This window comes from Bubalus kerabau, chromosome 4, assembly GCF_029407905.1.
Source record: "Bubalus kerabau isolate K-KA32 ecotype Philippines breed swamp buffalo chromosome 4, PCC_UOA_SB_1v2, whole genome shotgun sequence".
Lineage (NCBI taxonomy): Eukaryota > Metazoa > Chordata > Mammalia > Artiodactyla > Bovidae > Bubalus > Bubalus kerabau.
In genome coordinates, this window is record NC_073627.1 from 37,894,577 (window position 1) to 37,910,576 (window position 16,000).

Here is a 16,000-nt window from a genome sequence, read left to right on the forward strand (position 1 = left end):
CAATTCAGCTAGCACACTGGGGAGGACCTAGGGCTGGATAGGTTATTGTAGAAGGCTTGGCCAATCTGGCCAGGTGTTTAATCCTGAACATGAAAGTAAGAAACTCAAAATCTTAGACTTTGTAGTGCCCTAAACCCTCCTGCTGCTTCTAACCCCAAGCCAGGATCAAGGAGGCAGGTCACAAGAGCTGTCCTCCATCCTGACACCCAGGCTAAAACCACACAGCACCTTGTTAGTAGAATCCTTTTTATTCAGAAAAAAAACCCAAAAAACAAAAAAGTTTTCCAACCACACACAGGAGGGGTATGGGTTGTGGGCAGGGGGTGTCTGTCCGTCCAGCCCGGGCCCCCAGCCCATGTGGTTTTGGCAGCAATAAGGGGTGTGGGATAATGGCCCAAAAAATAAAAATGGTGTATGTATGTGTGTGGGAAGGAGAGGGGTGCAGAAGCAGTGGGGAGTGGTGAGGGGAGGGCCAGACGAGGTCAGTACTGGGAACGCCGCAGGTGAGAAGCCATTTCATAACATTTCTTGTTGATCATACCGCCGTGGACACCTTCTTTGCCCATCAGCAGGACTAGCGCTGGAGGAAAGAGAAAGGAGGCTAGGACCCAGGTGTCACCACCCCACCCCCTGCCAGCTGTTCAGCAGCTGTCCAACCCTGGGGGCTGTAACCCAACCTCATCTCTCCCAACCCCCCCCCCCCACACACACACAGGCAGGCTGTCAGTCACCCTGAAACAATAGGTCTTTTCAAAAGGGGAAAATCAAGCTTAAAGGCTGGAAAGGAGCACAGTAAAATTTAGGGGTCAAAGGCTCCCGGACTGTTGACTCATGTGTTCAGGCTAGAAATGGCTGTGGATGAGCCGGCCACCTCCACGTTTTCACAAAAGAGTTCAAAAGACAACAGTGAATGCTGACTTACAATAAACCTTTTACCTCCTCCAAGAAAACAGAGTTTCTCCTCTGAAAATGCTCAAGGTAAGAAGGAACTTAAGAGGTAATACAGTTCAACTTCTTTATACATATGGTGAGGAACTGAGACAACTAGAGGAACAATTCGATGCCCCAGCATCCGGCAGGCTGGGAGTAGAAACCTGGTTTGATCCTTTCATACTAAGTGATCCACACAGAAGAACCCAAAAGATTAACAAAAAGAGGTACGTTAGGGATTTTGGAGCTAGAGAACGGGTAGGAACTTACTCTTGGCAGTCATGGTGACAGTGATATTGAAGGTTGGGGCTCCACCGGTGCTCTTGGTACGAAGATCCATAGTAAATTCTCCATCCTGCAGCAGTGAGTCCCGGATCACAGAACATTTCTGGCCCCCAAGTGTTAGCCCATTCACGAAAAAACTTGACCGGTCTTTGCCAACCAGGATACCGACCTCAGCAGGCTGAAAAGGGAACCAAGCACCCAGCAAGTTAGTCGATACACCAAAGTTCCCACCTGCCTTCCATTTCTCAAGGAAGCTAAGCCCCCTGGGGTGGGAGGTGTATGTTATGTGCTTTGTACACATTCGTGAAATTTGAGAAACTCAGGATTGTTGAAGTGCACAAAAATATGATCTTGAAACCTAGAGAATGGTAACAGGAAGGGACAACAGTCCTCTGACTCAGATGTCGATTTAGATGTCGTTTAATAGGTAAAGCAAACCCAGTAAATAAATGGGGCTAAACACCAGTTAAGAGAATGGAGTGGAGAGCCTTGGATGCTCAGAACTCTCCTTCAGGAAAAGCAGAAGCGAAGAGGGGAAGGGAGGGGGCGGGCAAAGCAGGAGAAGCAACTTTGCCCTTATTTGGTCAAAGGTTCTGCAGGAGTTGTTAGGGGCCCGGACGCCTGGGTCTCTAAGTAACCTAGAGTTTAGGTTCAGGTATCTATGCTCTAAGATGAGGAAGCAGATGCCTGGGGGCATTCAGGGAAAGTTGAAGAACTTTTGGAGGGGGCCTGGGGCTAGACCCGACAAGCCAGCTCTCGGGTCTAGATACCCCGGGGAACGTATCTTCCCCTCCCCCTTACACCCCAAATCCCCACATCCGGTCCCCTCCCGCCCGGAAATCCCCTTCCCCCCCTTTCGAACTTCCGCTCCCCCTCCCCACTTCCGGGCAGTGTGGACAGGGGAGGTGGTGATGGGGACAGCAGTAGTCATCCCTTCTTCCTTCACTTATACTGTCCTAAAACTTCTCACAAAGTTCCCCTGCTCCAGGCCCTGCCGGATGGCGGGAAGGGAGGGCAAGGGGACTCCCAGGATTGGTCTCACAGGAATGCTGAGTCCGACGGGCCAACTGGCGGGGAGGGGGTCGTCGTGTGGCGCCCTAGCCCTCTCTAACGGAGTTGGGAGGGGCAGGGAAACCACGGAGGTCGGGCTAGGGACCCAGGCCATGCGACTGAGGCTCCCTCCCGTTTCAGAGGAACAATAGTGAAAGGGGCGCGAGCTGGAGGCCGGAAGTGGAGCCAGGGGTCCCCAAGTCCCTTCTCAATCAAAATCCCGGGTAGAAACTACGGCGCGTGCCCGACCCGCCCTGGAGGAGGCGGAAGTGGGCCGCCGCACCGGGCGGCGCACCCTCCCCGCCCTGTGCCCCGGATGTAACGCCCCGTCGCGGAAAGCGGGGCGGCGGGCGGGCTGGGCGCCGCCGCCCGGGGCGGAGGACTCAGGGGGCTATGGAGGGGCCCGCTCACGTGCAGCCGCCATTCGCGCCACTTCCAGGGCAAGGACCGGGTCACGGCCTTTCGCCGCCCTCCACAGACCGCGCCCGCCCCCAACCGAGTCCCTCCCTCAGGGTCCAAGCCGGGCCAGTCCCTAGGACTGTGCAGGCCTCTCAGTACCGTGATGTTGACGAAGGTCTTGCCGGGGACGGCGGCCCAGACGGAGGGCGAGTCCTTATAGCCCACGATGGCTGCGTCCTGACAGGTCCCGTCCGCCATGAGGTTGTCGATGTAGGCGTTCCACCCGGCCATGGCGCTGCTTTTGGGGCTGCTCTCGGGGCTGCTGCTGGGGCCGCGGGTTGGGCTCGGGCTGGCGGGCGGGGGAAGACGGAGAGCTTGGGGCACGCGCTGCCGTCCGGACCGCGGCTCTGCTAGCTGTGCAGCAGCCCTCGCACCGCCACTTCCTGCTCCTCCCCACCCCCCTAGATTTTTATTTGCAAAGGGCGGTGGGGGCGGGGCTTGCTCCCCACTCCCTCTCTCCCTCCCCTTGCCTGCCCAGATACCGAACTTTGCAAATGCAATTTAAAAAATCCCTCCCCCTATTGCAAAATTTGCAGAGTCCGATGGAAAGCGAGGCAAAAAGAATGGGGGTGGTTGGGGATGGGTTAAGGTTAGGGCCCGCTCCACTCAGCCTAAACTATCAGACTTTAGTGGAGGGAAATAGAGTGAGCCAGAGGGAAGAAGGAAAGTGAAAGAAGTAAGAATTAGCAAACCGCAAATTTAGCAAATTAAGGAGGATTCGGGTAACTCAGGGTTAAACAGAACGACTCCCCCTTCCCCCACCTCTGCCGGGGGCAGGAACGGCGGGCGGCGGCGGGGCGCGTGCGCCCGCGCCTGCGCCCGGGCCGGGAAGGAAAGCGCGTGGGGCGGTTGGGGCAGGCGGCGGACTTCGCGGGCGCGCGCTCGGCGCGCCAAGCGGGACGGATTTGGACCCTCGGCAAAGGCAGGCAGGCCGGGGACGTGTCTCCCGCCCGGCGGAAGGGGCGGAGGCGAGGCGTGGCGTGTGCCTGGCCGCTTCTGCCCTCTTGATTTTATTTATTCAAGAAATAAGGCAGTAAAGGGAAATTTGACCAAATATCCCCGGCCGTCTTCAGAACTGAAGGCACCCACCAGGGAGACTTCTGTCTCCAGCATCTGCCCGGGCGGCACAAGCGGCACTCACTGGAGCCCACCTCGACTCCAGGGGGTTGTGTCTCACTGGATCAGCTCCAGCCTCATCCCTCACTCCACGTCCCAGCCCTGCCCGAACCCTGGTCAGCAGTTTGGGTCACCGGCTGTGCCCCTTGGCCCGTGTCTGCAGAGGTCATTGAGCACCGTGGGGCCAGACGGGCGGGCCTATTTTCCAAGGCGGAAGAATACTAAGCGGTTTCTCAAGATTGCAACTTTTTCAAGAGGGGGGAAGTCCCTTCAACTTTGCCCTTTTGGGTTTTTGTTTTTTTCTTTTTCAGTAAAACTTAGGCTAAGAACTTGTGTGCGATGAGTTCGCTGGCTGTCCACCGGGAAGCGGGTGGGGCAAGACCCGGAGTCCGGCTTAGGTGACTCTAGCTCGCGCTGGCCGCCGGGGCCGCTGAGGGGCTAGGCCGCTTCCGGTCCCTCGGGGGAGGGGCGCCTCCCGGGCGCGAAGGGGCTTCGTTTCCCTCCTGTCCTCCGCAGCCGGCGCGGCCGCTCGGAGCCCCCGGAGCACCCGACGCCCCCCGACCGGTGTTCCTCGACAGCCGCCGCGGCTGAGTCACTGGCCAGCTCGGGCGGGGCCGCAGGCGGGCACGTGGCGGCGCTCCCCGCCCGCCATCCTGACCTCTGGCCTACCGCACCCCCTACCCCAGGGTGGAAATCTCCCGAGAGGGAGCGGCCAGAGATAAGGCGGGGGATGGTGGCGAGGAGGCTGGGAGACACACCGCAGGGCAGGGCGGGGAGGGGAGCTCGGGAGAGAGCTTGGGGGTGAGTCACCGGGCGCCGGCGGCTCCGGCCCCGGCAGGCTAGGTCTCACGAGTCCGGGGCGAAGAGCCGAGAAGCCGGTGACCCTCGCCCGCCGGCCGGCCAGCCGGCTTGAAACCCGCATGCCTTCCGCTCCCGGCCGGGGCTGCAGTCAAAGTCAGGGCTGACCCTACTCCCGCCGCACCCGCTGAGACGAAGAGAGTCACAGAGCGCAGAGACCCACTTCCCCGCCATGCTAGAGGCCCACCCGACTGGCCCCCGGCGGTCAGACACCCAGAAAGGGGCACTTCACCTCTGTCCATTTTTTTTTTTTTTTTTTTTGGTCACTTTTGATTCAGCACCATTCATTGATGAGCTGGGATCACGCCCTAAAGCGCCCGCCGTCGCGATCGGTGGAGAAAGGGCTTCTGACTGACAGCTTCCACGCAGGCGATAAGTGCTGTCCCAGCGCTATCAGCAGGGCGCCGCGCCAACTCCTAGGGCCTGTCTAAATTCGTCTGCCTCCCCCCCTCCCCCACTCCCCTCGCGGGCCGGGAGAGGGTAGGATGGGGTGGAGCGGAGAAAGGCCGCCATGAGGACCCTGAGAGGTGAGACCCTCTCGCCTTCTGAGTGGGCAGCTCAATTTAGAGCTCTGGTTTCGGCCGGAACCCCCTCCCCAGCTCCCATTGAGGACAGAGGCAGTCCCCCGCCCGCCAAGTGAGCTATGGATGTCACTCCTGCAGCCCCTCTTCCAGGCCCCCTCCCCAGCCCTGTAGGGCTCAGGTTACCCTTGGCCTTTCCTAAAGGGCACTAGTTCCTCTTTAACCTTTGCAAAAGAGGAATACAATCCTGACACGGGGAGAGACCCCTCCCCCCCCATTCTGAAGCCCCTCTCCTCTTTCTCCCCAGGAATGAAATTAAAAATAAGGACTTTTATTGGAGAATAGAGAGAAAGGAGGGGATAGTCATTGACCTTTTGGGAAGGGGGCAGGTGCCTAGGGCCAGGTTCTGCTTTAGGCTGTAGTGGGCACTTGGCTGCCAGCCCAGCTTCAGGGGGAGGATGGAGAGGGGGAGAGGCGGGGCTGGCTGGGGTACAGGGTGGCTCCAGGATAAATGCCCTGCCTGAGAGGGGGTGAGCTGACACTGTCCCAGCTGCCACCTAGACTCAGAGCCCAGCGAAGACATCCCAGGTCTGGTGAATCTTCCAGCCCCAGGGGATGGGGGTGGTAAAGGATGAAGGCTGTGCTGGCCTGGGGGAAATGTCAGCTTGTGCTTAAGAATCCTGGAGGGGTTGGAGCATACCGGATGGGGGTACCCAAGGATAGGAAAACGAGAATGTGAAGAGAGGCATACAGAGATGACGGAGAAGGGGAGTTAGAGTTGGAGCCAGGTGGTGGAATTTGGGGCCCCCGAGGATTTGGAGAAGGCTGAGGAGCAGGAAAAGTGAGGTAGAGTAACAGGAGAGGCTTTAAAGGCTAGGAAGCCATGGAGAACAGAGTATTTGGCCAGGGGGTGGAGGGAGAAGGCATAGTGCAGCTTTGTGGGAGATGGGGTTCAGCAAGTGGTGGAGTTTTAAAAGAGAGGCCCGGTATTCTGAGGATGGGAGGGTGGAATAGGAGCAGTTCTGAGTGGGGGAGGGGGCTGCGCCTGCCACTTTGGTCTGTGACCTTTTTGTGGGGTATTTTTAGCTCCAGCACCTGCCTCCTTGGGGTGGGGAAGACTCTTAAAGGGCAAGGGATTTGGGGTTCCTTAAGGGATCAGCTGTCCATACTCATTCACACCTCTCACCCTGCAGCCATGGCCATGCAAAAAATCTTTGCCCGGGAAATCCTGGACTCCAGGGGCAACCCCACTGTGGAGGTGGACCTGCACACGGCCAAGGGTAACCCAGGGCTATTGAATTGGTTTACCTGGGAAGACCCCCATCTCCATCTGCCTTTGCCCCACAGCTGCATGCCGCATCCACTCTTTTCTGGAATCCCCTTCTCCAGACTTCTCCCCAGGCCTTGCTCTTCCAGCTTGACTCCGCCCCCCACTCCACCTCCCCACCCCACAGTGAGGAGCTATGGTCTCTCTACACTGCCCCCAGTCTCTGGGTTGCAAGAGGAGACCTCGGCCCTTTGGAGGTGAATGGGACTCTGTGATCTTCCAATTCCTCCCATCCCAGGCCGATTCCGAGCAGCTGTGCCCAGTGGCGCTTCCACAGGTATCTATGAAGCTCTGGAACTAAGAGATGGAGACAAGTCTCGCTACCTGGGGAAAGGTGAGGAAAGACCAAGGCTGGAGGAGCCATATTCGAGGGGGGTTTCAGGATGTGGCATGAAATGTCTGCATAAGGTAGAGAAGGGGTCCCCAAACTCCAGGGCACGGACTGGTACCTCTTGTCAGATCACTGGCAACATTAGATTAGAAATAAAGTGCGCAATAAATAGAATGCACTTGGATCATATGGAAACCATCCTGTACCCCCACCCCATGCCTGGTCCATGCAAAAACTGTCTTCCATGACGTTGGTCCCTGGTGCCAAAAAGGTTGGGCATCGGAAGAGGAAGGGAAACTGAAAGTTCTCCAGGAGCTGGGGGCCACGGGAAGAGACCTGATTGCATAGGAGATCTGAACCCCCTGCTTTGCGGCCTTTCCAGGGGTCCTGAAAGCTGTGGAACACATCAACAAGACCCTCGGCCCCGCGCTGCTGGAAAAGGCAAGTAGAAGACGCACTCCTTCACCTGCTGCCTCATCCCCAGAAGTTCAGGCTTGGCCAACCAAGCCTTCTGCCCTGATACCTGCACCATCTTTTTCCTTTAGCTCACATCCTGACTCCTGAGAAATCTAACCTCTGCTCTCCCCTCCTTAAACTTGCCTTTTCAGAAACTAAGTGTGGTGGATCAAGAAAAAGTTGACAAATTTATGATTGAGCTGGATGGGACAGAGAATAAATGTGAGTGAAGGGCCAGGGACAGGGGATGGGCTGTGGGGCCCGGGGCAGGAGTGGGGGCTGGAATGCAGGGGTGGGGTGGGGGAGGACTGTGGCCTGAGGTCTGGTTAGGATTATTTCTGCATCCCGCATTTTGGGGCACAGTGTAACTGGCGGGATTTGTACTCATCTCCCAGGCATTTCCTGATGCCTGCCCCATGCCAGGCTTGGGCCGGGCTGTGCACACAGATGTGAAGTTGACAAGTTTCCCTAGGGTGGGGGATCCCAGGGCTGGGTGGGGTGGGGAAGAGATATGTTAACTTACTTAGTGCCCAGTGGTTTGGAGCTCTGGATTCTTTCTGGGGTGACCAGAGGGGACATTCTGGGAGACAGCCCTAAACCCTGTGGGTGGAGCACTCACAGTTTATACTTGCTTCCTCTAGCCAAGTTTGGGGCCAATGCCATCCTGGGCGTGTCTCTGGCCGTGTGTAAGGCTGGAGCAGCTGAGAAGGGGGTGCCGCTCTACCGACACATTGCAGATCTCGCAGGGAACCCAGAGCTGATCCTCCCAGTCCCTGTGAGTGCAGCCACCCGGCCACGACCCACAGGCACTCCACCCATTGGGGGAGGGCAGGGGCAGCCCCCAGAAAATCCACCTTCCAGACCCAGCTTCCAAGAAACAGTTTCCTGAAATGGAACCTCTCCTACTGCCCTCCGGCCTTCCCCTTTCCCACAATCCAAACCTTCCCTTCAACCTCTCTCTGCTTCTTTCCCTAAATGTAACTGGCTTCTTCACATTCCAATCCCAGGCTTAGTTACTCCACTTTTTCATTCTGCTGTGCCTCAACCCCAGATCGGATGGAGAGCTTCTTCATGGCAAAGATCTGGGCATTTTATTTTTGTGTCTTCTTTAATGCTTATGAAACCAAATTTGCTCTTTATGGAAACCCTTTGAATTTAATTGCAACAATAATGTTACCATTTATTGTTACTTACTAGGCAGATTGTATAAGAGCCTGAGCTCTGGAGACAAGCTGCTGGGTTCCAATCCTGGTTTTGTCTCTTACCTAGTTGTGTGACTTCTGGCAAGTTTATTGAACCTCTCTGAGCCTCAGTTTCCTCATCTGTAAAGTGAAGGATAATAAACTGTACCTAGTTACAGGGTGGTTTAGAGAATGAAATGAGCCAATAAAATATATGTAAAGAACTCACAGCAGTGCCTGGCCTGTAGTAAGTGCCATGTCAATGTTAGGTGCACATGCTAAGAACTGTACATCCAACTTCTCTTAATTTTCCACCTAAGATCCTGCAGGTAAGCAGGTGATATCCCCATTTTATGAAAATGAGAGCAGAGGCTCTGAGGAATAAAATTATTCATCCTAAACCAGCCAGTAAGTAGGGGATCCAGGATTCCATGTTGACCTCACCCCCCCACCCCGGTCCCTTTTTGATTCTTGGAAATTGGCCCAGGTTCTGAGCACCCTCTCCCTGTCTCAGGCCTTCAACGTGATCAACGGGGGCTCCCATGCTGGAAACAAGCTGGCCATGCAGGAATTCATGATCCTGCCTGTGGGAGCCAGCTCCTTCAGGGAAGCCATGCGCATTGGGGCCGAGGTCTACCACCACCTCAAGGGGGTCATCAAAGCCAAGTATGGGAAGGACGCCACCAATGTGGGTGATGAGGGTGGCTTTGCACCCAACATCCTGGAGAACAATGAAGGTCAGTGTGAGCACTTGGAGGGGCAGGACCCTGGGGGTCCCCACAGAGACGGGGTGCACTGGAGCCTCAAGTCCTCCCTTGCCCTCTCCCAGCCCTGGAGCTGCTGAAGACGGCCATCCAGGCGGCTGGTTACCCCGACAAGGTGGTGATTGGCATGGATGTAGCAGCATCTGAGTTCTATCGCAATGGGAAGTACGATCTAGACTTCAAGTCACCTGACGACCCCGCTCGGCACATCAGTGGAGAGAAGCTGGGCGAACTGTATAAGAACTTCATCAAGAACTACCCTGGTGAGACTCCGGCTTCCACTGCTCCTGCCCAAGTCAGCAGCAGCTGCACAGCACACCGGCTTCGGCCCCTCCGCTGCCACCACCTCAGTCCCTCCCATCCTTAGCCCCATTGTAATTTTCTGACCCATTACCCCTTTGTGAGGCCCTTCTGACCTTTAACCCGACTCTGCTTCCCTCCCCCACCAGTGGTGTCCATTGAGGATCCTTTTGACCAGGATGACTGGGCTACCTGGACCTCGTTCCTCTCGGGGGTCAACATCCAGATCGTGGGGGATGATCTCACAGTCACCAACCCCAAAAGGATTGCCCAGGCCGTGGAGAAGAAGGCCTGCAACTGCCTGCTGCTGAAGGTCAACCAGATTGGCTCGGTGACTGAATCCATCCAGGCGTGAGTGCCTCCTGGCCCGGGGCATCATGGCCTCCCTCCACCCAGCTCTACCCTCTCCAGCTACCCTCTTGTCCACTAACTCCAGGTCTGACTCTCGCTTGGCTCCTGACCCACCCCACCCTCTCCACCTCAAACCTTCGACTAACTCCTGACCTGACCCCGGTACTTTTGTCGTTGTCACCCTGCCTCAACCCATCCCCACCCCTGCCATCCCCATCTCCCAGATTCTGTTTCTTCCCACCAGCATCTCAGGAATCCAAATTTAAGATCAGGAATCTCCCCTTCTCTCTTTCCCCAAGAACTTTACCCTCCCCACACATCTCCCTTCCCCCAAAATAAAAGGGAAAGGCCCCACTCAGCCCCTGGCTTTCACCCTGAGGAAGTCCCACCAGGCCTTATCAAGTGTCCTCTCCACCCAGCTGCAAACTGGCTCAGTCTAACGGCTGGGGGGTGATGGTGAGCCACCGCTCCGGAGAGACTGAGGACACCTTCATCGCTGACCTCGTGGTGGGGCTCTGCACAGGACAGGTACTCCTGGGCCATCCTTTGCCCAGTGTCTGAGTTTTCTTGGGGTTCCTGGCCCCCTGCCCCGGAGCTGAATACCACCACAGTTTGCTCCCTCGGGGCCAGGTGCAATCCCTTCTCTCTAATAATCTCTTGCAACTCCTGGAATTCTCTCTTCAGATCAAGACTGGTGCCCCATGCCGCTCAGAGCGTCTGGCCAAATACAATCAGCTCATGAGGTACCGTGGGCACAGTGAGCCTGGGCATCAGGAGCCGAGGGCTTTTGGGTTGGAATATCACAGCCCTGACCATGTCTGCCTTCCAGGATTGAGGAGGCTCTTGGGGACAAGGCTGTCTTTGCTGGACGCAAGTTCCGTAACCCGAAGGCCAAGTGAGAGGTTGGAGGCCCCAGGAGTGCACAGGACAGACCTGGGCCTTCAAGCCCTTCCCCCTGAAATAAAACACTGGTGCCAACCAAGTCAGTGGCCTGCTCATTTATGGGAACGGGGAGAGGAGATGCTGGTCCCTGGGCTGGATCAGACAGGAGGTGGAGAGAAAGGGGCAGGAGAGGCGAGTGGACGTGGAACCCGCTGTGACAAGGAGGGAGTGAGGGACTGGTCAGAGAGGAAGTTGGGCTGGATGTAGAACCATTACACTCACATTATGGAAGGAGGCAGGGGAAAGCCGGTGCATTATGTGAAATGAAGCTGAAGAGGAACTGACAGAACATTGAACCAGCTCCAGAGGGGTGGAGGTCTGACATCACCATGAGGGGGAAGCTGGATCAGATCTGCCCAGAAATGGAAATTTACAGGGTCTGCGGAGGGCACTGCAGCGCTGAGGTCTGAGTGCTTGTCCTTATGAAATTGAGGTACTTGGTGAGGATGGTCATGGGAACCAAAGCAGCTACATTTCCACGGAGCCTTGAGGATGGGAAACTATTATCAATATTTAACATACATTGACCTGTGCAGTCTATGAAACAGTCCTATCAGGTAGTTACCATTATTATTCCCATTTTACTGGTGAGGAAACTGAGTCACAAACAGGCAAAATACTTTACCAATGTGACAGGAAGTCGCAGAGCCAGGATCCAAAGCTAGACCCTTGGCCATAGTGACTGCTCTTAAAAAATACCATCCCTTAGGAATTTCTGCAAAAGTGCCAATATTTGACCATCTTTGGCCCACAAAAGCAAGTTTATAATTATTCAACCTATAATTATTTCAACTCCTCTCCAGAGCCTACCTTTCTCTCTGCTAACAAACCAAGACATTGGGTCAAACGGTGTTTATTGAATGTAAAGTAATCCCAGCCCCATGGGGAAGAAAATTCCAGGAAGAACAGAATAATACAGATTAAATACCCACCTGAGCATTCACACTTTCACATACTAACACACACACACACACACACACACACATATCCTACATCGAACAGTGACAAACACTGTGCCTGAGTGACAGCTGTTAGAAGGTGGGGCTCCAGGATGGGTTCTAATAGCAGCAGCCTCGTCCCTCCGTGCCCCCTGCCCTGCCCCGGGAGCTGGGGTGCCTAGGAGGTAGATGGCAACTCTTCCCCGCTCTGCCGCAGACGCTTCTTGGCCCGGATCTCATTCATGGCCTCTTCAATGGAGCGTGTGTCCCTCTTGTTGGCCACGGGCACTAGGGGCAGACGGGAGGGTGGGAGGACCTAGGAGCCCTGTGCCTTGGCCTCCCCTCTCCTTCCCCCCAACCTGTGCTCCTCTTCCCTGCCCCCTCCCAGCCCCCACTGTGGCCTCACCACAGCCGTAGGTCTTGTTGGCCTGTAGCATGTGAGCTGCATCCTTGGCCGCCCCCTTGCCAATAAGGTGGCTGTATTTGTCTTTGTAATCGGTGGCCGGGCTCACCACCACGGGTCCCTGCTGAGCCACTTCCTCCTCCTGTCGCTGGGCCAGCTCCTGAGGGTGCAGAGGGGGTCACCGGAGCTCAAGGCCTGACCTCAGCCCCTCCCAGATGGTGGTGGCAGGGTCCCAGGGACTGCCAGGCATAACTCACCTTCAGCCTCCGTTTCTCCTCAGCCTTCTGGGGGTCCCACTCCTCGCCACGCCGGTAGGAGTCCAGCTCTTCATCTGAGGGTGCAAACTCCTGGAAGAGAAGTGGGTGATAGGGTCAAGGTTCCACATACATAGTTTACCTCATTCCTCTCCCCTGGGGCGGGGTACAGGCTGAAAAGGAGAGAGCGGGGAACTCAATTCAGGCCTTTTACCTTTTTGAAGATCATGACGTAGCGACACTCATCATCTTCCCCGAAGGAGAAGGATGTCAGGCCAGCCACTTCCACCACATCGTGTCTGGGGAGGAGGAGCCAAAGGGAAAGAGGTTGTGAAGCCATGAGGGGGGCCAGTGCCCTCCTTTAGGAGGTTCTCCCCCCTGAACCTTTCACCCTTCGTGCCTCCTTGACCACCCACTTCCTGTTGCCCCAGCCCAGAGACACTCACAGTATGCTCCTCTCTATCTTATTCATCGGCTGAAACTTTTTCTTGATCTGCCCACTGTCTTGGATGAAATCTGACACCTCTTTCTCCATCTTGGTAGAGGGAAAAGGGAAGAAGATATGAGATGATGGCTCCACCCCACTACCCCTCTCCCCAGCCGGGCCAACAGGCTTGTGCCTCCCACACCTTTCCCACCTCAGTGCCACTGACTTCCGGGCTTCACCTCTCTCAAGACAGTTTGCACACACACTAAGTCCTCAACCTTCCAATTCTAACTTACTGTTAGTCCTTTCTGAAGCTGCCTTTGATCTCTCCAGTTGTTCTTACCCTTTTACGAAATTCTACTTTCTGTTGTTTCTCTTGCTCCTGTAGTTTCTTCAGGCGGGCTGCCTGCTCTGGGGGCAAGAAATGGCAGCATGAGACCAGGGGTGGAAGTATGGGTGGTGAGAGGGTGTAAGGCTTTGGGAGGGGTCTCGTGTCCACTGGGAGGTGTCAGGGGAGGAAGGGAGGATTACTGTTATTTGCCAAGCATTTACTGATATTTACTCTATCCCTGATACGGTGCTAGGCCCTGAAGTACAAAGAAGATGAAGACACAGCTTTGCCCTTTAAGAGCTCACAGTTTAGTGGGAGAAACAGAGATGAGAATCATGCTCAACCCTGTTTCCCACTGGGGAAACCAACTAGAAAACATTTATTTATTGCTTACGACATACCAAGAACTCTAAGGCTTGGGGAGGTAATGGGAACAGACCCAGTCCTGGCCTCACAGAGTTTATCATCTCATTGTCTACACAGGATAGAGGAAATTATTTAACTTCCTATATTTTGTCATACCCCTACTTCTTATTTCTACAGCCAAGATGAAGCTGAAATGGCCAGTCTAACATTCTTCTCCTCTGGGAATGCAGGTGTCTGAGCTGTAAAGGGAACTCGCTACCCTTAGGTCTTACTGTCCCTTCTTCTCTCTTCTGCCATTTCAAAGTGCTGACAATCTTAAGGCCTACTTCTTCCACAGGATCAGAACCCCTTCAGCTGCACTGAACCTATTCCCATTTTCCTAATCACTTCATGTATTTGCACATGTTGTTCCTGCTGCTTGAAATGTTCTTCCCCTTGCAAACTTTGAGATCCACCATGAGTCAGATGGTGAAGAATTACTTCTTCCTCTGGGGCCCAAGCACATTTGGTTCAGACATCCACTATAGCACATGCTGAGAACTAACAGACTGTAACTTTTGTCTTCCCTACCCCACTATGAGCTCCTAGAAGCCAGGGACCCTGTTCCTTTCCTATCCAGTTACTCTCTGTGGCTCCAGGGCTTGACAGCTCAGGTGCGCTCCTCTCTTCAACCCCATGGGCTCTGACTGTCAGTGCACCCCATCTTAGTCACTGACTGTTCTGTCTGGCTTGAGAGTCTTCTCTCTGCATCTGAGGAGGTGATTTAAGATTATGGATAAGCACATGGGCTTAGAAGTCACAACTGGGTTTGAAATGCCGCCACTAAGTAACTGTGTAACCACAGGCAAGTGACTAAACTCTGAACTTCAGCTTCCTAGTCTGTCAACGGCCGCTGGTGAACCACCTAGTCAGTCGTGGTGAGCATGAAGTAACTCAGTTCCCAGGTCCCATTATGCTCCCTCCTTCCTTATAGCTTTCAAATATCTGCCTGGAGCACTGTGTTGCCCTCTCACTGAATTATCTATTCTTCAGATCTCAGCTCACTGCAGGCTAGGTCAGAAGCCCTAGGTAGTTACACTCCTGACAATTATTTTTCTTTCAGACCATTTATAAAGTTGATTTTTAACTCCTGTGTGATCATTTCATCAATGCTCCGGACTGTGGGCTCCTTTGAGTGTGCCCCTGGCCCTTAGCAACCATTCAGTAAATATGGATGTTAGTTTGACATTAAGCAGCACTTGAGCACTTTCAAGGCACCCACCCCTGTCCTGGCCTCCCTCGAACGGGTGGGGAGCCGGTGTCCTCCCCCAAAAGGACTCATTCTGTCAGATTCATTCACACGCTGCGGAGCCAGCAGGAGAGGTTTGCACCGCCCCGCGGGCCGCGCCCTACACTGGCAGTCCAACTTGAACCGCCAGCAGAGAAGTTACTCGGAGAACACAGACTGGGAGGCTACGGCCAATCGGACCGGGTAGGGGCCTTTTTATTCCTCCAATCAACATTCACGACCCGCCCAGGGACCTCAGGAATTTCAGGGTACAGATGAGAGAAATGTTGGTTCGCGGCAGAAAGGATCGGGTTAAATCAAGTAGGCGGGGCATAAGGGCGCTGAACGGCTCCAGCAGCCAATTAGAGGTGCTGAGGGTGGGGTGGGCTAGAGGAAGGTCGAACAAAACTTAATCGGTAGACCTTTAAGTTGAGGAGGCCAATAGGGGAGAAAGGATTGCGGATGGACGTATCCTGGATCCAATCGGAAGGGGACGAGGTGCACGGACCGGCGCGCCGGCAGGGCGGGCGGGGCCGAGCGGTCGATCTTACCGCCCTCCGATACGAAGGCGGGAAGGGGTTGGGTGGGGTTCAGGGCAGCCTACCAATCAGACCACGCCACCGGCGGACAGGCGGGCCCACGGGCGAATTGAAAACAAGGACTGTGGAAGGCCAGGGCAGGAAGAGGCAGGGGGCTGGTGCTGAGCTTCAGGGAGCCAATCATCGTCCGCTAAGAACAGCGGGCGGGTCAGCAGCCCTTTTAGGGACTCGGGGGGTCTCTGAAGGGGCCGGTGAGGGGTCTTTCAAGGTTGAGAAGGCGGGGTCATCCAAAGAGGGAGGATTGCGATCCTGAGAACCGGGCGAAGAAAGCCGGCTATGAATTTGGGATCCTCACCTCGGGCCTTGCGCCGAGTCTCCTGATCACCGAGGCTGGGTGGCTTCTCCATGGAGCTCAGGATGGAGCCCAGTAGGTCCGCCATCTTGGGAGTGACTGAGAGGGGGGCGGTGCGTCTTAAAGGGAAGGGCAAAATGCCTTTAAGGCCGGAAACACGTCGGAGGCGGAAAACCACGCACCCGCCCCGCCCCGGCGCGGCTCAGATCCAGGCTTGGCGCGCCCGCAGCCTTCCGCTGGCCGGGGCCCCGC

General features: G+C 55.5%; 3 protein-coding genes across 3 annotated transcripts; 1 reads left to right on the forward strand and 2 right to left on the reverse strand.

The window, feature by feature from the left end:
* Positions 1-229: 229 nt before the first annotated feature.
* PFN1 (profilin 1) lies at positions 230-3,128 on the reverse strand. Its single transcript, XM_055576785.1, has 3 exons — positions 2,824-3,128; positions 1,201-1,393; positions 230-580 (listed from the first exon to the last, which is right to left on the reverse strand). Exons 1-3 carry the CDS (start codon positions 2,953-2,955, stop codon positions 483-485), a joined length of 423 nt encoding a protein of 140 aa, XP_055432760.1. The 5' UTR covers positions 2,956-3,128; the 3' UTR covers positions 230-482.
* A 2,608-nt stretch (positions 3,129-5,736) lies between these two features.
* ENO3 (enolase 3) lies at positions 5,737-10,911 on the forward strand. The gene is made up of 12 exons (XM_055576778.1): positions 5,737-5,807; positions 6,413-6,499; positions 6,785-6,880; positions 7,260-7,318; positions 7,486-7,555; positions 7,975-8,108; positions 9,029-9,251; positions 9,344-9,541; positions 9,728-9,929; positions 10,349-10,457; positions 10,614-10,672; positions 10,759-10,911. Exons 2-12 carry the CDS (start codon positions 6,415-6,417, stop codon positions 10,826-10,828), a joined length of 1,305 nt encoding a protein of 434 aa, XP_055432753.1. The 5' UTR covers positions 5,737-5,807; positions 6,413-6,414; the 3' UTR covers positions 10,829-10,911.
* Positions 10,912-11,708: 797 nt separating this feature from the next.
* SPAG7 (sperm associated antigen 7) lies at positions 11,709-15,909 on the reverse strand. The gene is made up of 7 exons (XM_055576784.1): positions 15,752-15,909; positions 13,237-13,304; positions 12,913-13,001; positions 12,681-12,765; positions 12,470-12,559; positions 12,216-12,372; positions 11,709-12,097 (listed from the first exon to the last, which is right to left on the reverse strand). Exons 1-7 carry the CDS (start codon positions 15,834-15,836, stop codon positions 11,988-11,990), a joined length of 684 nt encoding a protein of 227 aa, XP_055432759.1. The 5' UTR covers positions 15,837-15,909; the 3' UTR covers positions 11,709-11,987.
* Positions 15,910-16,000: the final 91 nt, after the last annotated feature.